Source organism: Barbus barbus, assembly GCF_936440315.1.
Source record: "Barbus barbus genome assembly, chromosome: 30".
Lineage (NCBI taxonomy): Eukaryota > Metazoa > Chordata > Actinopteri > Cypriniformes > Cyprinidae > Barbus > Barbus barbus.
Window position 1 is genome coordinate 26,829,362 of NC_136758.1, and position 20,651 is coordinate 26,850,012.

Genomic DNA, 20,651 nt, shown 5'->3' on the forward strand with positions numbered 1-20,651 from the left:
TTTCACCCCGGCAGAGGTGCGTCTTGCCACCCACTGCCAAGGCCAGAGGCCGGCCTGGATGAGCCGCGTCTGAACCTGGAGACCTCCGCCGAGTGTTTCCATAAGGGGGGAGCGGAGGTCTTACTTAGCACTATTGAACTGCAAAAATGGAGATATATGAATGGCCGAGCGGAGGCGTCGCGAAGCCAGGTTTGCAAAAGCACGAAGGCAGAATGTTTCATCCGCATTTGTGTTTGCACTGAAGTTATATTCTCTTAGTTTCGTTTAAAACGACTGAATGAGATCAGAAAAATGCTCTTTGTCACCGTCCGTTTGTATTTGACTCTGTCATATTTATTTCAGGCTTTCTAAATCATTAAATGTTCTCGTTGCATAATTTCCTTGAGTAAATTTCAGGTGTTTGTGTTGAAATGCAAAATTGTTGAGTGGATTCACTCCTCGATTTGTTTGTGATGTTTTAGGTGGGTAAACCGTGTCAGGTGTCTTCCTCACCAGGGTCAGAAATTAACCAGGCCTCAAGTAAAAAAAATTAATAAATAAAGCCACCAAAAGTGACAAGTAGCTGTCTGATATTTCTATTTGCCGTTTCAGTTTGAGTGTTCTTAAGTAACTCTAATATAATGGGATTTTTGATGAGAAAATAACATAAAATCAGCTTTGAAAACACCGAAACAAGTTTTAAAAGAAAGAAAACCGATTACATCAAAATCTACTGTGACTTAAGACTTAAATTAATTTAAATAATAATTAAATGTAAATGATTTATAAAATTATTATAATGATTAATTTTAGTTATTATATAATTTGATAATTTTATTTGTTTTAATTCAGTTGAAATATTTGATGCATGTGACATGAAATGTTAAATGTAAAATATTAATAAAATTAAAAAAAAATCGAGAATTCGAAAATCGAGATTGCATCCAAATCTGTGACAGTAGAGTGATTTCATCAAACATGGGAACAGGCCAATTATATATTGAAATTTATTTCATTTTTTATATATATATTTTATATGTATACAGTTTTACAAATTAATTTAAATATAATACTTAAAATATACTAAAATATAATGTTTTAAAAATATATATATTTTAAATTTCTTTATTTGACAATTTTATGGTCTGTATGTTATGAAATCTTATGCATCTTTACAGATAATTTAATATTTTGATATGGACTGTATTTTACTTCTAACAGCCATAATTAAATTAAATAATTAAAATAATAAATAAATATTATATAATTATTATAAATTATAATTATATGATTTAATTATAGTTTTAATTCTGTTAAAATATATAACAAATGAATGTGGCATGAAATATTACTAAAAACGTAAAAAAAAATATTCAGACACTGTTCCTCACTGTATGGGAAGTAAAATCTGTGCTGTTTTCCTTTCTTTTCTGTTTGCAAAGTATAAATAATTAGCAGAGGGGAGGACGAGGTTTGAGACGCTGCGACAGCTCTCATGATTGAAAATATATTCCATACAGGAAGGAACTCTTCCCTGAGATATATCTCCATTGCTTTCCGTTGAACGTGCGCATTATATACATATATCAGGCTGGATTTATTTTTCAGGATCTTTAGGGAACCCCTCTCGGTCAGCTTCCTCCAGGATGTGTATTTATATGTTGGAAAATAAGCCTGTGATGTTGTGTGAGGCCGAATGAAACTGAGAATCTGCTGTGATGAAAAAATCCAGCATGTAATAAAGCGCCATTCATGCTCAATCTGTCAAACTGAGAAACCCAATCAGAGCAGAATTCACACAATCAATCAGTTCAGTAAAGCACTGCATGTTTCAAATCAAAACTTTTATATTGTTTTCTTTATGAACATTCAAGAGATTTCCATTTGTAAATGCATGTTCATATAGGTCATTCATTTCAGAAAGCTTACATGTTTTCAGTACGTTGCTAGGGTGTTCTGGGTGGTTGCTGTGTGTTATCTAGGGTGTGTCATGCGGTTACTAGGGTATTCTGAGTGGTTGCTATGTGATTCATGGAATGTTTTTTCACAGTTTTTAGATTAATCTCAATGGTTGCTAGCCAGGTTTACATGATTTCTACTAGAGGTTGACTGATAGTGGCTTTTACCGATAACAATAACTGGGCTAGACCACACTGGCCGATAACCGATTAAGTTTTTAAAATGGATACTGAATGAAAAGAAACACAATACCATGTAAATTAGTTCTGAACTTTATCACGAAAATAAAAAAGGCAGCGGCTATTTGCACTAAGTATAAATAGCGATAGATGCTATTTACACTAAGGACAAATAGCTATTGATTCTATTTACACTGTTAAAATAGCAAGATTTTCTGTTATTTATACTATATTGCAAATAGTGGCAATTATCTGCACCTCAGTATTGTAGTACATTATAAAACAGTACACAATAATAACGTATTGAGTGTAAATTATAGTTTTAATTCAAATTACTAAATGGATGCCACCTTATCGGGACAATAAAGCCCTCCCTACTCTTACCCTAACCCTACCCGATACTTTATTTTCAACTTTTTGATTATTTCCTTCATTTTTATTGAAAATGAATGCCTCTCCGATGCGATATGAGATTTGAAAAGTTTGGCATTAGGTATTGTTTAACAGCTAACCCCATCCCTAACCCTAACCTCCAAAACAAAAGGTTAGTAAAGTATGTTAACCATGGAGCACTGCACATTTTCTAACAGAGACCCGTAATTTTTTACATACTAACAGGAAATGCACTAAAACACTAAAATGAAAACCTTCTTTTGGAAACCCCGGAGGCATCAGTGATCCCGCCTCTAGATGTCGCTTTCACTCTCGTACTGGATAATTACAGCAACGGATGCAACCCGGAAAAACTTTCAGTATGGATTTATGCCGATAATCAGTTGTTGCAGCAATCAATTATCATTGCCGATTAATCGGCAAAACCGATAAATCAGTCAACCTCTACTTGCTAGGGTGCTATGAGCGATTGCTATGTGTGATCTATAGAGTTTACAGTATATGGTTGCTAGGGTTTATAAATGGTTGTTAGGGTCTTGTGCATGTACAAAGCTAAATTTGCATGAATTCAGTGTAAGATGATGAACCAGAGTTTAGTTTTTCCACATCCAGTGTAATAGATACAGGTGCAAACGTAAAAGCGTTCCCGTTACAGCCGCGTCTGGATCACATGTTCTCCTGTTCCTCGTTGGTCCTGATTAGAAATCTGCTCTCCAGTGTGCTGATCCTATAATTGGACTCGGCGATAATGACCCAAAGAAACAGAAGTCGCCAGCAAATCAAGCCTCGACCTTTGAGCTTTGATACGCGAGTTTGGCTTTATAAGTTCCAGCTTGTCAGAGCTTTCACAATATCCTTTCTTTCTTGCCTTATTCTGTGGGCTTTTTTTTCCAGTCAGTTCATGTTTCTGGGCCTGTATCTAGTTTGAATCATCTGTTTTCCTGAATCCAGCTCTGTCCCGTCTGGGACCCGTCTCCATTTCGCTTTTGTGTCCCGTTAAAACGCCAGACAAATGAAGAGAGTTCGCCATAATACGAATACAAAAAAACATGCATCAAAAAACAAATTGTATTGCATGGAGGACGTGGCCAAACGGCACACATCTGCTTTCAATTCTCTGTTTCTTTTATAAAAAGGAAATTAAATGACATATATAACGATCTACCACCCCGAGTGGCTTTAGATTCCTTCCTTTTTACCCACAATGCAGCTGTACGTATTGTCTTGCTGCCGTCGCTGCAATGCTTTCTCTCGTTTTCCTCCCTGTGGTTGAATAATGATAATTAATGGCGCTGTCGGTGGCATTTGCAGGGTTCTGTTCATAAAGACACTTGTTATTTTTATGTTTCTCATGACTGGATCTGCCTTTGACTCCGGGATTGTGGTGACCTGATGGTTTCCTTCATGAAATACAGATCTCTGTTGGTAGCAACGCAGGATCCAAAGTCATGTTCTTAAGTAATTAAAATGATGTTTGGTGTGACCACTTATTACTGTCCAACCAAGTGCTTATGGGAGCTCAGATGACAGATGATGTTGAACGCCTCATACAGTATGAAGGATACGCAGTGGATCGAGAACATTGCATTCAGAATATGTCAATGACAAAAGGATTCATGTTGGTTTCATCCATTTTTGATGAATGTTTATACAGTTTTTTAGCAAAAGTTTTGATTGAATGGCTCTAAAAACGTTCAGCGGTTAACCAAGTCAAATTAATGCTCCATTTACACATTGAATACACTGTTTATACAATTATTGGAGTACATTTTACAAGAATATACTATTTTAGCCTTTCTGCTTCAAAATTTCACATTCAACGTTTTCAACACTGATAATAATCAGCATATTAGAATGATTTCTGAAGGATCATGTGACACTGAAGACTGGAGTAACGATGCAGGAAATTCAGCTTTGATCACAGCAATTAATTACATTTTACAATTCATATTCACATAGAAAACAGCTATTTTAAATTGTAATTGTAAAAAAGGCCCCCTTGTGGCCGCTAAGCATCAGTCACTTTACTGTGACTCTCTCTCTCCTACTAGAATACGCCTCGCTTCACCTGGACTCTTAGCCAATCACAAGTTGACTCAGGATCGCTGCGCGCTGGTAGCATTCTGTCCGAGACTTTTTGCCAGTAGTGTACGCTAACCGCACGGACTTACAACCCGCCTTGATACAACTGCTTTATTCTGTGTGCGTCTTTACAAGTAAGAATCGGTATTCTGTTGTTCTTTTACTGTCATTGCTAAGGCTAGATTGGTAGTGTTTTGTCTGTTTAGTGTTGCTAAATGTAAGCTCAGGTTTTCCCGCCCGGCTGGGCCTCGTGTTGTGATGTTTTTTTCTATCAATGTATAGGTTGCCACTCAGGCATTATTCTTTGTTTACACATTGTAGAATACCAGTTAAGCACCCTCTGCGCATAGTTTGTAAGCTATCGCGGTGATATTCGCCGTCATTCTAGTTAATTTGCTATAGGGCACGCACCTCCCGCATGTACACTGGTCGTCACGTGACACCTCGCGGAATGGTATGGTGTAGTTATTTATGCGACCGGCAGAGGGGGCCATTGTATTACGAATGGTTTATCCTTTCTCATTGTTATAATTGTAGCTGTTTAGACCCACAGAACAGTCCTTTTCATTCTTTTAATGCCAGTTTCGGCCATGTTAAAATATTATTGTATTTTATTCCTGCTATATTATTATAATAGAATACAGTTAATACAAATAGAGGTTTGTTGCATGATAATCATTCATTTGCATTCAACTAATTGTGTTTGTTTTATTTTATTTGTTTCAGAACCACACACACACACACGTCAATGTACACATTCAATCATGCAATTGTAAAATTCAATAAATACTTCAAACGAAGAAATCTTGCGTGATTCTGACCGATCACCCGCTGTGAGCTCTACTTAACGATCCACAAACTATCTAAATCAAAGAAGCCAGTCCTCTTCTGTACAAAGTGGTCCTTCGAGCCGGATCCAGAGCTTGCAGCGGAGCAAGATGTCTACCACCTCGGATAAAGAGTGTGGTGCACGATCCAGGAGGCAGCGGTCCCTCCCTAACTACTTGCAAGATTATGACTTGTCTGATCTCCCGACCAGATCTCAGACCAAGAAGTCTTCTGAGTCACAGTCCAGAGAGCGGCTAGACGAAGAGGACCACAGCAGATCTGATTCACGCTCTGCATCCCCAGAAGGTCAGCTGCACCACAGCCCAGAGCGATGGTCAGTCACTGATAAACGGGAATCTTCTGCAGATGAGTGGAGAAGGGAGTGTCACATTCTAGAGCGTGAAAGGGAAGATCTCCTAGCATTAATGGAGGAATTAAAAATACAGAACGAGCAGCTCAGAGCCAAAGCGGAGCCCAGCAGTTCCCGTCCAGAGCCACGTACTGTAACTGCCAGAGATAGACTTTACCGAGAAGGGCTGGATTATGGAGGTGCTTCAACCCGGTACAAATCAGTATACTTCAGAGACAGGGAGACTGTATCTAGAAGGGAGACACCACCACAACGGTTCTCTGACAGGCGTCGTGACTACAGCAGAGAGACAAAGGACTACAGGGAATCAACTAGGTATGACTCTCCCTCACTTAAGCGCTCTCTTGAGCCAGTACGCAGCTACTCTCCAGACCAGCGCGAGAGACGTAGTTCCCCTTCACCTCGGCACGAGCCTAGACGCCGACGCTCAGTGACACCCCCTGGTGGACAGGAAAGAACATACAGAGGGCCCACTCCTACAATCCCGAACTTCAACCGTCCTAACCCAAGAGACTTTGCGAGACTCCGCATTGCTCTAGACAATCTCCTTCCTAGAGATGCCACTGAACGTTTCAAGTTCCAGATATTAGTGGATCATCTGAAGCTGGAGGAAGCATTGCTGGTGGCAGATTCTTACAGCAATTCTGATTACCCTTTCACTGACACTATGGCAGCTTTAAACCAGCAGTACGGGCAGCCACACCAACTCGCCCTTCAGCGTATTGCTGAACTGATGGATGGCCCCAACATTCAGAGTGGAGACATCAGGTCATTCAGGTTGTTCGCCCTGAACGTCAGATCCCTGGTGAGCATGTTGGAGCAGCTCGGTTTAAAGGGGCAAGTTGAGCTGGACTGTGGATCTCATGTCACCCGTCTACTGGGCAAGCTACCGCACGACCTGAGGTCCAGTTTCAGGCGCTACATCCACCCGCTCCGCATTCCTATCCCCACTCTTCTGGACCTAGCAGATTGGTTGGAATACGAGCTCCAGATCCAGGAGGATATATCACAATACCGCTTGAGAAAGGACACTGGATCTAAGCCCAAAGACTCCAAGAGTACTGTCAAGTTGTCACATAAGGCCTCAGTCCTCATGCTGGGGGCTGAACCCAAATCGGTTAGAGAGCCGGCCAAATCCACTCCTCCAACCAGCCTAGATGCAAAGAAGTTCTGCCCATTCTGTGAGAACTACAAGCACACTCTGAATAGTTGCGCAAATTTCAAACTGCTCACCGCCACCCAGAAACGTAATTGGATTCAGGATAACAACCGATGTTGGCGATGCGGCAGAGAACACAGATCATCTGAATGTGATCTGAAGATGTGCTGTAAAACATGCAACAGCAGACATCTGCTTGCTCTGCACGATGTCAGCGAGAGAAGTCTAGTCAAGACTGACAAAGCTGAGAGAAGGCCTGACCAGGTGAAGTCCAGTGAGAGTAAACCTTTGTCCGTACCAAATGCAGACCAAGTGCTATACATTGGCAAGCCACCGCAGGGCCATCGTGTGCTGCTCAAGGTCAGTAAAGTTATCCTCCGCCGTGGTGACCAAACTTTAGAGACATACGCCGTGCTAGACGACGGCTCCGAACGCACCCTGCTCCTCCAACCGGCTGTCCAACGACTGGGACTTGAAGGCCAGCCCGAGGATTTGCCCCTGCGTACAGTCAGACAGGAGCTGCAGACGCTTCACGGGGCGGCTGTCTCATTTAGCATCTCTCCAGCCTGTTCTCCAGCCATGGTATACAACATCCAAGGAGCCTTTACCGCACCCAAGCTTGGGCTAGGCCAGCACACGTATCCCTTCAAAGCACTGCAGAGCAAATACAGACATTTGAAGAAGCTTTCTATCCCTTCATTCAAGGACATTGTCCCGCTACTGCTCATTGGCTCAGACCACCCCCACTTGGTGACTCCAGTTGAGCCAGTCATCTTTGGTCCCCCTGGTGCACCGGTTGCTGTCCGCACCCGTCTCGGATGGACGCTGCAAGGTCCGACCAACAATCTAAAGCAGTACCTTATCGAACAACGCTGTCTTTTCACCACCTTCGGGGCACCTCCAGCTGACATCTACCAGCACGTTGAGAGACTGTGGCAGCTGGACGTCCTCCCATGGCGCAGCGAAAAGGCCAGTACGAGGTCACGACAGGACAAGGAGGCCCTTGAATGCTTGGATAAACAGACGGTGCGAGTAGATATTGATGGTGTCCACCGCTATGCTACTCCTCTCCTCCGTGTGAAGAACTTTCCCCAGCTCTGCGCACCAAAGGAGGCAGTACTTCCTCAGCTCCGGAATACGGAAAGGCGGCTGGTGAAGAACCCTGAGACGGCCCAAGTCTACAACGCAGAGATCCAGAGACTTGAACAGGCTGGCTATGTGGCGAAACTACCCCCTGGCACAGAGAACACATCAAGCAGCTGGTACATCCCTCACCACCTTGTCGAGCACAATGGCAAGCATCGAGTGGTTTTTAATTGCTCTTTCCAGTACAGCAACGCTGACTTGAACAAACTCCTGCTCCCTGGTCCAACCCTTGGTCCACCTCTCCTTTCAGTTCTCCTGCGATTCAGAGAACATTGTGTGGCCTTCAGCAGTGACATACGGGGGATGTTTCACCAGGTCAGGCTCCTTCCGGAAGATGAGCTTCTCCTCCGCTTCCTCTGGAGGGAGCTCAAGCGTGATGAACAACCCACAGTCTACCAGTGGAAGGTGCTTCCCTTCGGCACTACCTGTAGCCCCTGCTGTGCTACATATGCCCTACAGAAGCACGTCACCGACCATACTCAGCCAGCTGATGCAGTGAGAGACTCCGTGTTAAGACATTTCTATGTGGATAACTGTCTTCAGAGTGTGCCTACAGTTGAAGGGGCCAAGCCCATCATCGACAAACTGCAGACTCTCCTTGCTGAGGGAGGCTTTGAGCTACGCCAGTGGGCCAGTACCCATCCAGACACCATCCGTCACCTCCCTGCTGAGGCGAGATCGGCTAGTGCTGAAAAGTGGATCGCCCAAGGTCACCCAGGTCAAGAAGAATCAGCCCTGGGCCTGCAATGGGATTGTCGAGAGGACACCCTGTCCTTCAAGTGTCGAGAGGCTGTAGCCACTGAAGAAGTTGTCACTATGCGCTCCATCTACAAAGTGGTGGCAAGCCAATATGACCCCCTTGGCTTTCTAGTACCTTACACCACCAGGGCCAAAGTTGTCATCCAACACCTGTGGGACAAAAAGCGTGACTGGGATGACCCTGCTCTGCCGGATCACCTGCTAACCGCATGGAGAGAGTGGGAGGACGAGTTACCTCACCTACAGAGCATAGTACTTCCGAGATGTTACACTGACCGTGAGTTAGACTCTCCCACCTGTGAGCGTGAGATCCACGTGTTCTGTGATGCCTCAGAGCGAGCCTATGGCTCCGTGGCATACCTCCGAACCGAAAATCCTCATGGAGTCGTCCAAGTAGCTTTCGTCACCGCAAGATCCAGAGTTGCTCCAAAAAAGCAGCAATCAATCCCACGTCTGGAGTTATGCGCTGCTCTGACTGGAGCACAAATGGCTCGGATTCTCAAATCTGAACTCACACTGCCCATCCAGCGGGTGGTGCTCTGGTCGGACTCTACCACCGTGCTCAAGTGGCTGCAGTCGGAGTCATGCCGATTCAAAGTGTTTGTTGGCACGCGTGTGGCAGAGATTCAAGATCTCACCGAGGGTGACACATGGAGGTACGTGGACTCTGCACAGAACCCTGCCGACGACATAACGCGTGGCAAACCTCTCGACACATTGACACCAGACAGCCGCTGGGGTCAAGGCCCAACCTTCTTGTGGTGTGACCCAGACAAATGGCCACAAAGCCCTCAGATCCAGACAGAGGCAGATCAGGGTGAAGAGCTCAAGAAACCTCCGTTCTGCGGCTTCACTACTGCCACGCCAAGTCATCTCCCTGACGCTACGCAGTTCTCTTCCTTCAAAGACCTCCTGACCGCCACAACTAAAACTCTACATGGGGCGGCCCCAGGTAACGTCACAGTCTACAGGCAAGCCCAGCTGGCTCTGCTACAACAGGTCCAACAAGACAGTTTTCCTATTGACTATGCCCAGCTGCAGTCAGGGAAACCAGTCGCCAAGAGCAGCAGACTTCTCAAGCTGGCACCAGAGTTCGACCACAGTGACAAGCTCATCCGTGTTGGCGGACGTCTGCGCCATAGTAACCAGCTGGAACCGGATACTGTTCACCCGGTGGTGCTGGATGCCAAACACCCAGTCACGCAGCTGCTTATACAAGAGTATGATTACCGTCTGCACCATCCAGGCCCAGAGAGGGTCTTTTCAGAGATGCGCCGCAAGTATTGGCTACCAGGAGGACGAGAGGCTATCCGCCGCTTTCAGCGCAAGTGCCAAGAGTGTCAGAAATGGCGCGGAAAGCCACAAATCCCTAAAATGGCCGACCTGCCTCCATCCAGAGTCCGACTTTTCAAGCCAGCATTTTACTCAACAGGAGTAGACTGCTTCGGGCCATACTCGGTAGCGATTGGAAGGAGGAGTGAAAAGCGCTGGGGAATAATCTTTAAATGCATGACCATCCGAGCCGTGCATATCGACCTGCTCTCCAGTTTGAATGCAGACTCATTCCTCATGGCACTGAGACGGTTCATCGCCCGCAGAGGAAAGCCGTTCGAGCTGATTTCAGACCAGGGGACAAACTTCAGAGGTGGTGATCGAGAGCTCCGGGAAGCATTCGCCGACCTTGCTCCAGACATCAAAGCTCAACTCGCCTCTCAGCAAATCGACTGGAAGTTTAATCCACCTAACTCCCCCCACTTTGGCGGCTGCTGGGAGCGTGAGATACGCTCAGTAAAACAAGCCCTACAAGTAACCCTTGGAGCCCAGCTTGTGACAGATGAGGTACTGAGAACCCTACTAGTTGAGATTGAAGGGATTCTCAACTCCAAACCATTAGGCTACACATCTGCAGACATCGCCGACCCTGATCCAATAACTCCCAACTCTCTGCTCATTGGGCGGCCAGATGCCTCTATCCCGCAGGTGGTGTATCCTGACTCCGAGCTCCTGAGCAGTAGGCGTTGGCGCCATAGCCAGCTGCTGGCTGACCACTTCTGGAAGCATTTTATCCATTTCTATCTGCCCAGCCTCCAGGCCCGACAGAAGTGGAATGCTGAAAATCCAGACCTGCACATCGGCAAGACGGTCCTCATCATTGACCCGCAGCTCCCTCGCTCACTGTGGCCAGTGGGTACAGTGACCAGCGTCTTCCCCGGCCTCGACGGTAAAGTACGATCTGCTGAAGTGAATGTAGGAGACCGAGCGTACACCCGCCCTGTGGCTCGACTCATCCAGCTTCCAGAGTTGTCAGACTAACCACTACCGGACGAGTGGGTGCCTTTTCTTCTTCTGCAGATTCCCTTCAGTAATCTGGGGGCGGCTGTAAAAAAGGCCCCCTTGTGGCCGCTAAGCATCAGTCACTTTACTGTGACTCTCTCTCTCCTACTAGAATACGCCTCGCTTCACCTGGACTCTTAGCCAATCACAAGTTGACTCAGGATCGCTGCGCGCTGGTAGCATTCTGTCCGAGACTTTTTGCCAGTAGTGTACGCTAACCGCACGGACTTACAACCCGCCTTGATACAACTGCTTTATTCTGTGTGCGTCTTTACAAGTAAGAATCGGTATTCTGTTGTTCTTTTACTGTCATTGCTAAGGCTAGATTGGTAGTGTTTTGTCTGTTTAGTGTTGCTAAATGTAAGCTCAGGTTTTCCCGCCCGGCTGGGCCTCGTGTTGTGATGTTTTTTTCTATCAATGTATAGGTTGCCACTCAGGCATTATTCTTTGTTTACACATTGTAGAATACCAGTTAAGCACCCTCTGCGCATAGTTTGTAAGCTATCGCGGTGATATTCGCCGTCATTCTAGTTAATTTGCTATAGGGCACGCACCTCCCGCATGTACACTGGTCGTCACGTGACACCTCGCGGAATGGTATGGTGTAGTTATTTATGCGACCGGCAGAGGGGGCCATTGTATTACGAATGGTTTATCCTTTCTCATTGTTATAATTGTAGCTGTTTAGACCCACAGAACAGTCCTTTTCATTCTTTTAATGCCAGTTTCGGCCATGTTAAAATATTATTGTATTTTATTCCTGCTATATTATTATAATAGAATACAGTTAATACAAATAGAGGTTTGTTGCATGATAATCATTCATTTGCATTCAACTAATTGTGTTTGTTTTATTTTATTTGTTTCAGAACCACACACACACACACGTCAATGTACACATTCAATCATGCAATTGTAAAATTCAATAAATACTTCAAACGAAGAAATCTTGCGTGATTCTGACCGATCACCCGCTGTGAGCTCTACTTAACGATCCACAAACTATCTAAATCAAAGAAGCCAGTCCTCTTCTGTACAGTAATAATATGTCACAATGTTTCAGTTTTTACTGCATTTCTGATTAAATAAATACAGCCTTCTTTCAAAAACTTTTTAAAAAATCCCTTGAATGGCAGTGTGTATGATTTCTGTATGATTATATGTATTTTTTGTGTCTTTTAAACATTATTCAGGCAAAAATATTTGAATCATAAAACATATTTGCAACCTAGTTGTTATATGCTTCAGAAATAAAATATGTGAACCATATAACAACTACTTTGCAGTCGAGTGGACCCTCACAATTACACCCCTGTGACATTTTTAAAGTCGAGCCTTCAACAAATCAGAATGCCTTTCCACAAATAGATTCATAAACCACTTGTTAACCACATTTGTTTTGTATCTGCGCTTCTAATAGATGAGGACGGTGTTTCATAACCCGCAGAACCAGAAATACTTCGATTAAACATTAAAGAGGAAAAAAAGCAGCACATTCCAGGCTGCGTCGTCTGTGAAACCGGAAAACAAGAGCCGGCCTTCTGCCTCTGTGGAACTGGAGCACTAATTCATAACAGATTTGCTTTTCTCTTGTGTTCCCCGACAGAGTGCCTACCGCAGGAACGGGATGACTTTCCTGGCCTGCTGAGGTGAGCGAGAGGAGGTCTGGAGGAGCCGAAGGAGTCTCTCTCTGCGTGTGTCTCTCTGTGTGTTTACAGGTTTGTTTGGACAGGAAGTACTGTGAACTGCCACAAATCTGGATTGGATGCTTTTTGTTTAGTTGGTGTTCTTGTAAACTCTGGTAGTACCAGATTCCTCTTTTGTAAACAGGTTTCATTTCATATTTATAGTCGGTTACAGAAGGTGTACTCCATAATAATTTCATCTTTTTTGATGATGATGTGTAGAACTAGTTTCTGGTGCTTCATTTTTTTTTCTTTTTTTGGGGTAAAAGTTGGGTCATGAAAACCCATCTTCTTTTTGATGCTGTAATACATTATTTCTTCAATTGTAATATCTGGCTTTTGTATTTTTATACCATTTCTGTTTAGATTTAGAGGATTTCATTTCATTTTTTTTTCAAATAAAAATCTTGGAATAAAAATGTTTTAAATTCAATTATTTATTTATTTAAAGATTTTTAATAAAGAAGTCATGGTATTACATGTGAATACCATGTTTTATTTACTTATTTATTTTTATTTTATTTATTTATTTTAGTGAACAAGAAACTAAAAACCCTTCACTATTTTCATGTAATATTTTATCCTTTAGCTCATGGTTGTACTGTATATTGATAAGCTTGGAATTAATGTCTCTCTCTCTCTCTCTCTCTCTCTCTTTATATATATATATATATATATATATATACACTGCTGCTCAAAAGTTTGGGATCAGTAAGATTTTTTGTTTTTAAGGGAGTCTCTTCTGCTCATCAAGGCTCAATTTATTTGATCAAAAATACAGATAAAAAAACAGTAATATTGTGAAATCTTATTGCAATTTCTAATATTGGTTTCCTATTTTAATATACTTTAAAATAGTATTTATTTCTGTGATGCAGCGCTGAATTTTCAGCATCATTACTCCAGTCTTCAGTGTCACATGATCCTTCAGAAATCATTATAATATGCTGATTTATTATGAGTGTTGAAACTGTTGTGCTGCTTCATATTGTTTTTTGGAACACTAACAGTATAAGTCTTTACTATGACTTTTTATTCATTTAACACATCCCTCCTGAATGAAAGTATTAATTTCTTTTAAAAAAAGAAAGAAAAAATGTACTTACCCCCAACGTTTGAATAGCATTGTATATTGTAACACAAAATGTATTTTTTAAATAAATGCTGTTCTTTTTAACTTTTTGTTAATCAGAAAATCCTAAAAATATCACAGGTCCCACAAAAAATATGAAGCAGCACAACGGTTTCCAACACTCATTATAAATCAGCATATTATAATGATTTCTGAAGGATCATGTGACACTGAAGACTGGAGTAATGATGCTGAAAATTCAGTGCTGCATCACAGAAATAAATTATATTTTAAAGTATATTAAAATAGAAAACTGTTATTTTAAATTGCAATAATATTTCACAAAATAACAGATCAAATAGATACATCCTTGATGAGTAGAAGTAGTGATGAGTATACTACTGATGAGTAGTATATACATACATACATACATACATACATACATACACACACACACACACACACACACACACACACACACACGCACACACACACACACATATATATATATAATAATCAATTTTTTCAGGCATGGAAAAATCATTATAGAATCTCTGTGTCTGTCTGTCTGTCACAGAAAGGTGATGAAAATGATTAGATAAGAAGGTGTGGAAACCCTGCATGGTATTGTCGTAGTACATGTCCAAAATATGGTAATATGAGAGTACTTTTAGTTCCTTTTTTGTTAGTAAGAAAGAGTTAGAAGTTGATAGTTTCAGGTGGGCGTCACTCGTCGACTCGAACAGATCCGAGCTCTAGATTCTCAGAAGAGCACAATGTAAATAAAGCTGAAACGCACTGGTGTTGAGCTTTATCAGCTATCAAATCAGCAGTGATGTAGTTTCTGAAACACACACACACACACACACGTGTGCTCATGTTGACAGTTCTGAACGAGTGGACTGTCGGGTGTTTAACAGGGCCTGAGGGTCAGCGCGGGTGTTGTGTTGTGTTGTGTTTGATGGTAATGCTCTCTGGGGGATCACAGCTTTTACGCTCTCGTCTGAGAAACTGCTCCAATCACACGGCCAATTGAAAACGCTTTGCCTATCTGAAGAGCGTCAGCTTCTCTTAACCTTGATTTGACTGATTCCGTGCTCAGTTGCACAGTGTTTTTGAAAGAAACTTGTATGCACTGGATTCTGTATTATCAGTATAACATCTGGGCTTGTTAAATAATAACATTCAGCGCTGTGTGTCATGCAATGCTCTACTTGACTTTCCATTTCCAGTGTGACAAATGACCCAGAATTTGTGTAAACCAAGATGATGATAACGGCACTCATGCAATGTGATGTGACAAACCTGTATCATGCTACTGTTTAATATTGGGTATTTATTGCATACTATATATATATATATATATATATATATATATATATATATATAACCATTTTTCTCACCGTATTTACATTTTTATAAATTTTAATATTTACTTTTTTCCTTTCTTATAGTCCTAGCAATGCAACTGTAATTTCTAATTTCATTTTATTTTTGTGTGCTATGCAAAAAACTTTCTTTTTGTATATAACTTTTAAGTCATTAATCATTCTTTAGTCACAGCTCAGTTTACAATGCTATCTTACCATATTTCTTACATTAACATTTGTACATTTTGCATATTTAAATGAGCTAATTTCCCCTTTTCTGGAGATGATTTTTAAATGACTTTTTATAAGACTATTAATTTAACAAAATTGCTTATGAACGGAAATTATGCTCATTGAATCTATTCACTGTGAATCTATATTAGCTATTTATTTTTAACATTTTGATTCATTTTAATTAATGATTTTTTTTCTTCATTATCTTTAAGTAGGCAGCATGCTGGTATTGCATTGCGAACATCAGATTCAGTCCTGACTCATTATGAGGAGAACTGAGGGTTCATTCAGGCCTGTTCACTCGTCTGTCATCGGCTCTGCTTTAGTTTAATCCGGTCTGATGTCTTCATGCATTGACCTGTTGCATTTAAACAGATAATACTGATGTCCCGTCTCAAATGCCTTTAATGTGTTCACATGTTTCTGTCAGCACCTTATAAACGTTCCTCAGTAAAATCCTGTATGATATTTCAAGGTGTATGGCGTAAGTGTGTAGATCCTTGTAAATTCGTCCATGTGAAATCTCGCAGGAGATGGACAGAGATTTATGGAGCTGAAGCGATCTGACAGTCTGCGTTTTATTCCCTTTTATTATTCACACACAGCTCAGATCTGCTGGCTGCGTTAAGCGTTACAGTACATGTGCTGTCTAACCTGCCAGATCTTCACTGAAGGTTTAAGATGGGACAGTCTTACAATAGAGCTCCATCTCTAACAGCACATTTAACATGCTTTCAGTGTTTAGACTATTACATTCATTTTAAATTAAAGTCAGAGCTCTGGCCTCACGATTAGCAGGTTTGACACATTTCAGGCTTAATGCACATCGAATTTCCCGTTCCTATCATCATTATCATTATTATTTAACAATTACATTCAATAGTTGTGTTCAGTAGTTAGGCACCAAGACACCAATAGTTAATAATAATAATACTTCATTATTATTATGATTATAAACAAACTGTTGAACATAACAATCGAATGAGATTATTATTATTATTCAGTAGTTACATTCAACAGTTAGTTTATAATCATAATAATAATGAAGGTCAATAGATAATAATTAACATTATTAATTATATATAATAATAAATAACACCCAAGACTTATTGCTTTTATAAAGTGACAATAGACGCAATTTGCTTTAAGACACCGATGTTTAATAGTTTATAACAAGAATAATTATTATTTTTTATTCAATAGTTATATGCAATAGCTTATAATAGTAATTTGTTATTATTACTATTATTATTATTAAATATATTTAATAAAAAAACAAGACTGCTTTTATACAGTGGTGATATGATCAGAAATATGCTGCAAGACACCAATTATAATAATGTAATCATATTATAATAATTGTTGTTGCTGTTATTATTCATTTTAATCATAATACCCCAGGCGTTTTTGTAAGTCACAGGCCGAATGTTAAAGTAGTGTTCTTACTGTAGCTAAATTGTTCTTACAGGCACAAAAACACCCTTATATGTGATAAAACCACCTTTATTAAAGCTGCTGTAAGCATTTGCCTCAGTCGTCAGTTTGAGGCATTAAAGTACCTGTTCCCAGCAGTCTGCGCTGGCGGTGACCTCCATCAGTTCAGAGTCAGATGAGACAAACAGACTCGCGCATGTGAAACGGGCTGCGGTTCACCGGCGTCACTACCGCACGCGGCCCGCCGTTACGAGGCTCTTCCGGGAGCGGAGTCCCACAGGTGCAGCCTGTCACGAGCGGGAGACGGGGCTTGTCAGGCCATCGCTGCTTTGAGTTATAGCTCGCTGCCGAGGATCTGCTTATCTGTGAAAGTCTGATTCTCATTCCAGATCGCGGTGCGGTTGTTGAGCTCCAGAGGCGGTCGGATCTTTGCACATAATCGGAATAATGTTGGTGTGAATGTTTAGTTTGCATTTCAGGCGTTTATTTGATTTGGCTTTAAAATACGAAATAAATAAATATATATTCAGCAGTATTACTGGAATATGAAACACCTTAGGCCACGAGTTGTGTATGTGCAAGCAACACTTTTTCCAAAGAAATTTCTGAAGGAAGACTGTCTTTAAAAAAAAAAGTCATTTTCTTTTCATCTTGCTCAGCGCTGCTTTGTCTGCAAGTCCGTCTGATTTAAGCAGAAAACATATTTTGCTTGTTATCAAAAAATAATCTACTCTAGAGGGACTTATAAGCTATTGCTGTTGCTATTGATTCTATTTGGATGTCTACCGGAAGTTAAGTTAGGGCCACAAAAGTGTGCATGCGCAGTAACATTTGTTTATGTTGTTGCCGTTGAAACCGTCTATATCTGTGGTTGCAATTATTCATGACAACGTCTGATTATAATACATTATGCGTGTTGTTATTATGCATTATATACATGCTTATTCTTCAAGTGCAAAAAAAAGAAAATAAAAAATCTACGTGGCAAAAATGTTTTTCTTACTGAGCATTTTTGTCTTGGATTCCCAGCATAATTGTTGGATAACATGAGAAATTAATGTCTTAAAAATTAAGCTTACTCTTAAGAAGGAAACCCCATTGACCCCATATATATATATATATATTATACAGTGATGACATGATCAGAAATATGCTGCAAGACACTGTAATATATATATATATATATATATAATTTTTTTTTTTTTTTTTAAGAATGTTGTTTATATATTAAATATATTTATATACAATATAAATTATATGAATATGTATATATACATGTAAATATTTTCAAAATATGTACTGTATGTGTGTGTCTTTATATATGCATTATAAATATACACAAGTACACATACATATTCTGTAAACAAACACTTTTATTTTGGATTAATTGCAATGAATCATTTGACAAAACTAATTTTGACACATTTTCCAGAAAACAATACCTAATAGCCTCTGACGTCATTTTGCTTCTTAAATAAATGTATCTTGACTTAAGATATTTGTAATGGAAAATAAGACAAATCATTTTTGCAGTGTATTATAATCAGTGGTTGCAATTATTTGTTAACATCTGATTATAATACATTATGAATCTTGTTATAATTCATTATGTATACAGGCTTCACAGAACATTAAAGATGTAATGAGCAAATGTGTTTAGTGTGGTAATACAATCTTTTCAGGAAGCTCCACTGGAGAATTTAGACTTGCTTGTTTATGAATATGAAATCATAAGCACCTGCTTTACATCATGTTCCCAAATTACATTTCTTCTGTAAACCTTTCAACCATTCGAGCGCCAACAACCAAAGCAGAACCTTTATATCCCAAACCTGAAGCGTTTATGGTTATCAACCACAAGTAAAACGAAGCAAACCCCGTTATTTAAGCTCAATAAAGCATGGCACTGCTCTGCACTGCTATATCGTGTTTGCAGTGCAGTGGTATGTTGAGCAACTGTTTATTATTCATACATCTCTGCCAGATGTATTATATTAACAGACGTTCAGACCTGTTTTCTAGCATCCACAGTTCAGCGACAGTGTGAGCTTTTACTGTCAAATGAGAATAAACATGAAATTACAGCAGCCATGGTTAACTTTAAAAAGAATGTTAATTTATAATAAAAATCATAATGCATAAGCTTTAGTTAAAGCTTTAATAATTAGTTAAAGCTTTAATAATTATAATGCATGCTCAGCACAGTTTGTTTTAATGCAATATGATTTTTAAAGAAATAGTTCATCCAAAAAATGAAAATTTGCTAAAAAAAATGTACTCACCCTCAGGCCATCCAAGGTATAGATATGTTTTTCTTCATCATGTTTGGAGAAATGTAGCATTGCATCAGTTGCTCACCAATGGATCCTCTGCAGTGAATGGGTGCCGTCAGAATGAGAGTCCAAACATCACAAGTAATCCACACCACTCCAGTCCATCAGTGAACATCTTGAGAAGACAAAAGCTGAGACACATCCATCATTAAGATGTTTTTAATTTCCAACCACTGTTTCCATCTAAAATCAGGTCCTCTATCCATAATATTGTTTCCTCCAGTGAAAAAGTGGTCTGGTCTGAATCAGGAGAGAAATCTGCACAGATCAAGCACAATTTACAAGCCAAAACAGCCTTAACAAATATGTGGCTGGATTTTGATGTGAGAGGTCAATAGGGGATGGACTTTTTTACTGGAGGAAGCGTTATTATGGATTATGAACTCATATTTTGGCAAGGAGTGTTATCATCAATTAACATGGCTGACCTGCATGCGCTGTGCAGTTTATCTGGTGTGAACTGTGTGCCGTGTGAAGGGGAACATGAGTGTTATGTAAACTGTGCAATCTGAGCGCTCGCAGTCTCGCTGCATGCATGTGCTCACATAAGTGAAGCATTGAGCAGCCCAGAGTGATAAAAGACATGCATCACTGGATCTTTGTTCGTTTCAGGCCGTGAGTGTGATCGGTTTACAGTGGGCCGCTCGCAGACGCCAGCACAGTGGCAGCGGCCGTGCTCTAATGAGAGCTGACAGACATGACAGAAAGAAAATGTCACAGCAGAGCTGTGAAAATAAACAGCTGCACACGAGAAACCCAAGCTCTGAGCGCCTGCTTTCTGACTCAGGTACATTTAATCACCTTTAATCCCATTATGTTCCTGACCAAAGACTGAAACCTGGGGATCTGTTTGGGAATATAGCCTATGGATCATTTCTCAGTTTTGCACGTTACTTTTTTACACTGCGAAAATAAATGTATTTTTGCCTTGTTTTCCAGTATAAAAAAATACAAATATCTAAAAATTCTTAAACACACATTTATTTGAGAAAGAAAATAATTTCAGATATTCAGTCTTGTTTTCTGACAAATAAATAAAATGATCAGTGGGGTAAGAAAAATAATCTTGTTTTTCCCTTTGAATGAAGTTTCTTTATCTGACCCCAATTTCTTGGTTTAAGCATAGTTTTAAATTATATATAATTGTTTTTTTTTTTTTTTTTTTTTAAGAAATCAAGACCCAATATAGTAAGTCATTTTGCTGCTCAAGTACATGGAGCTTGATTCAAGAATGTATAGATATTTGTACTGGAAAACAAGTCAAAACTACTTAAGTATTGCATTTTTTGCAGTGTAAGAAAAACACATCAAACACCCCTTAAATTACTTTAGTCT

At 40.4% G+C, this 20,651-nt stretch overlaps 1 protein-coding gene across 3 annotated transcripts in view; it reads left to right on the top strand.

The window, feature by feature from the left end:
• Window positions 1–13,377, top strand: part of supt3h (SPT3 homolog, SAGA and STAGA complex component) — a 133,592-nt gene extending 120,215 nt beyond the window's left edge. For 2 of the 3 annotated variants that reach the window (XM_079385815.1, XM_079385817.1), the window contains exon 12: window positions 12,795–13,304. In XM_079385815.1, the coding sequence (XP_079241941.1) occupies window positions 12,795–12,836 (42 nt within the window). In that variant the 3' untranslated portion in view covers window positions 12,837–13,304. Of the gene's footprint in view, window positions 1–12,794 lie in introns of all 3 variants that reach the window. The other variant, XM_079385816.1, reaches the window with a different exon arrangement.
• The last annotated feature ends 7,274 nt before the right edge of the window (window positions 13,378–20,651 follow it).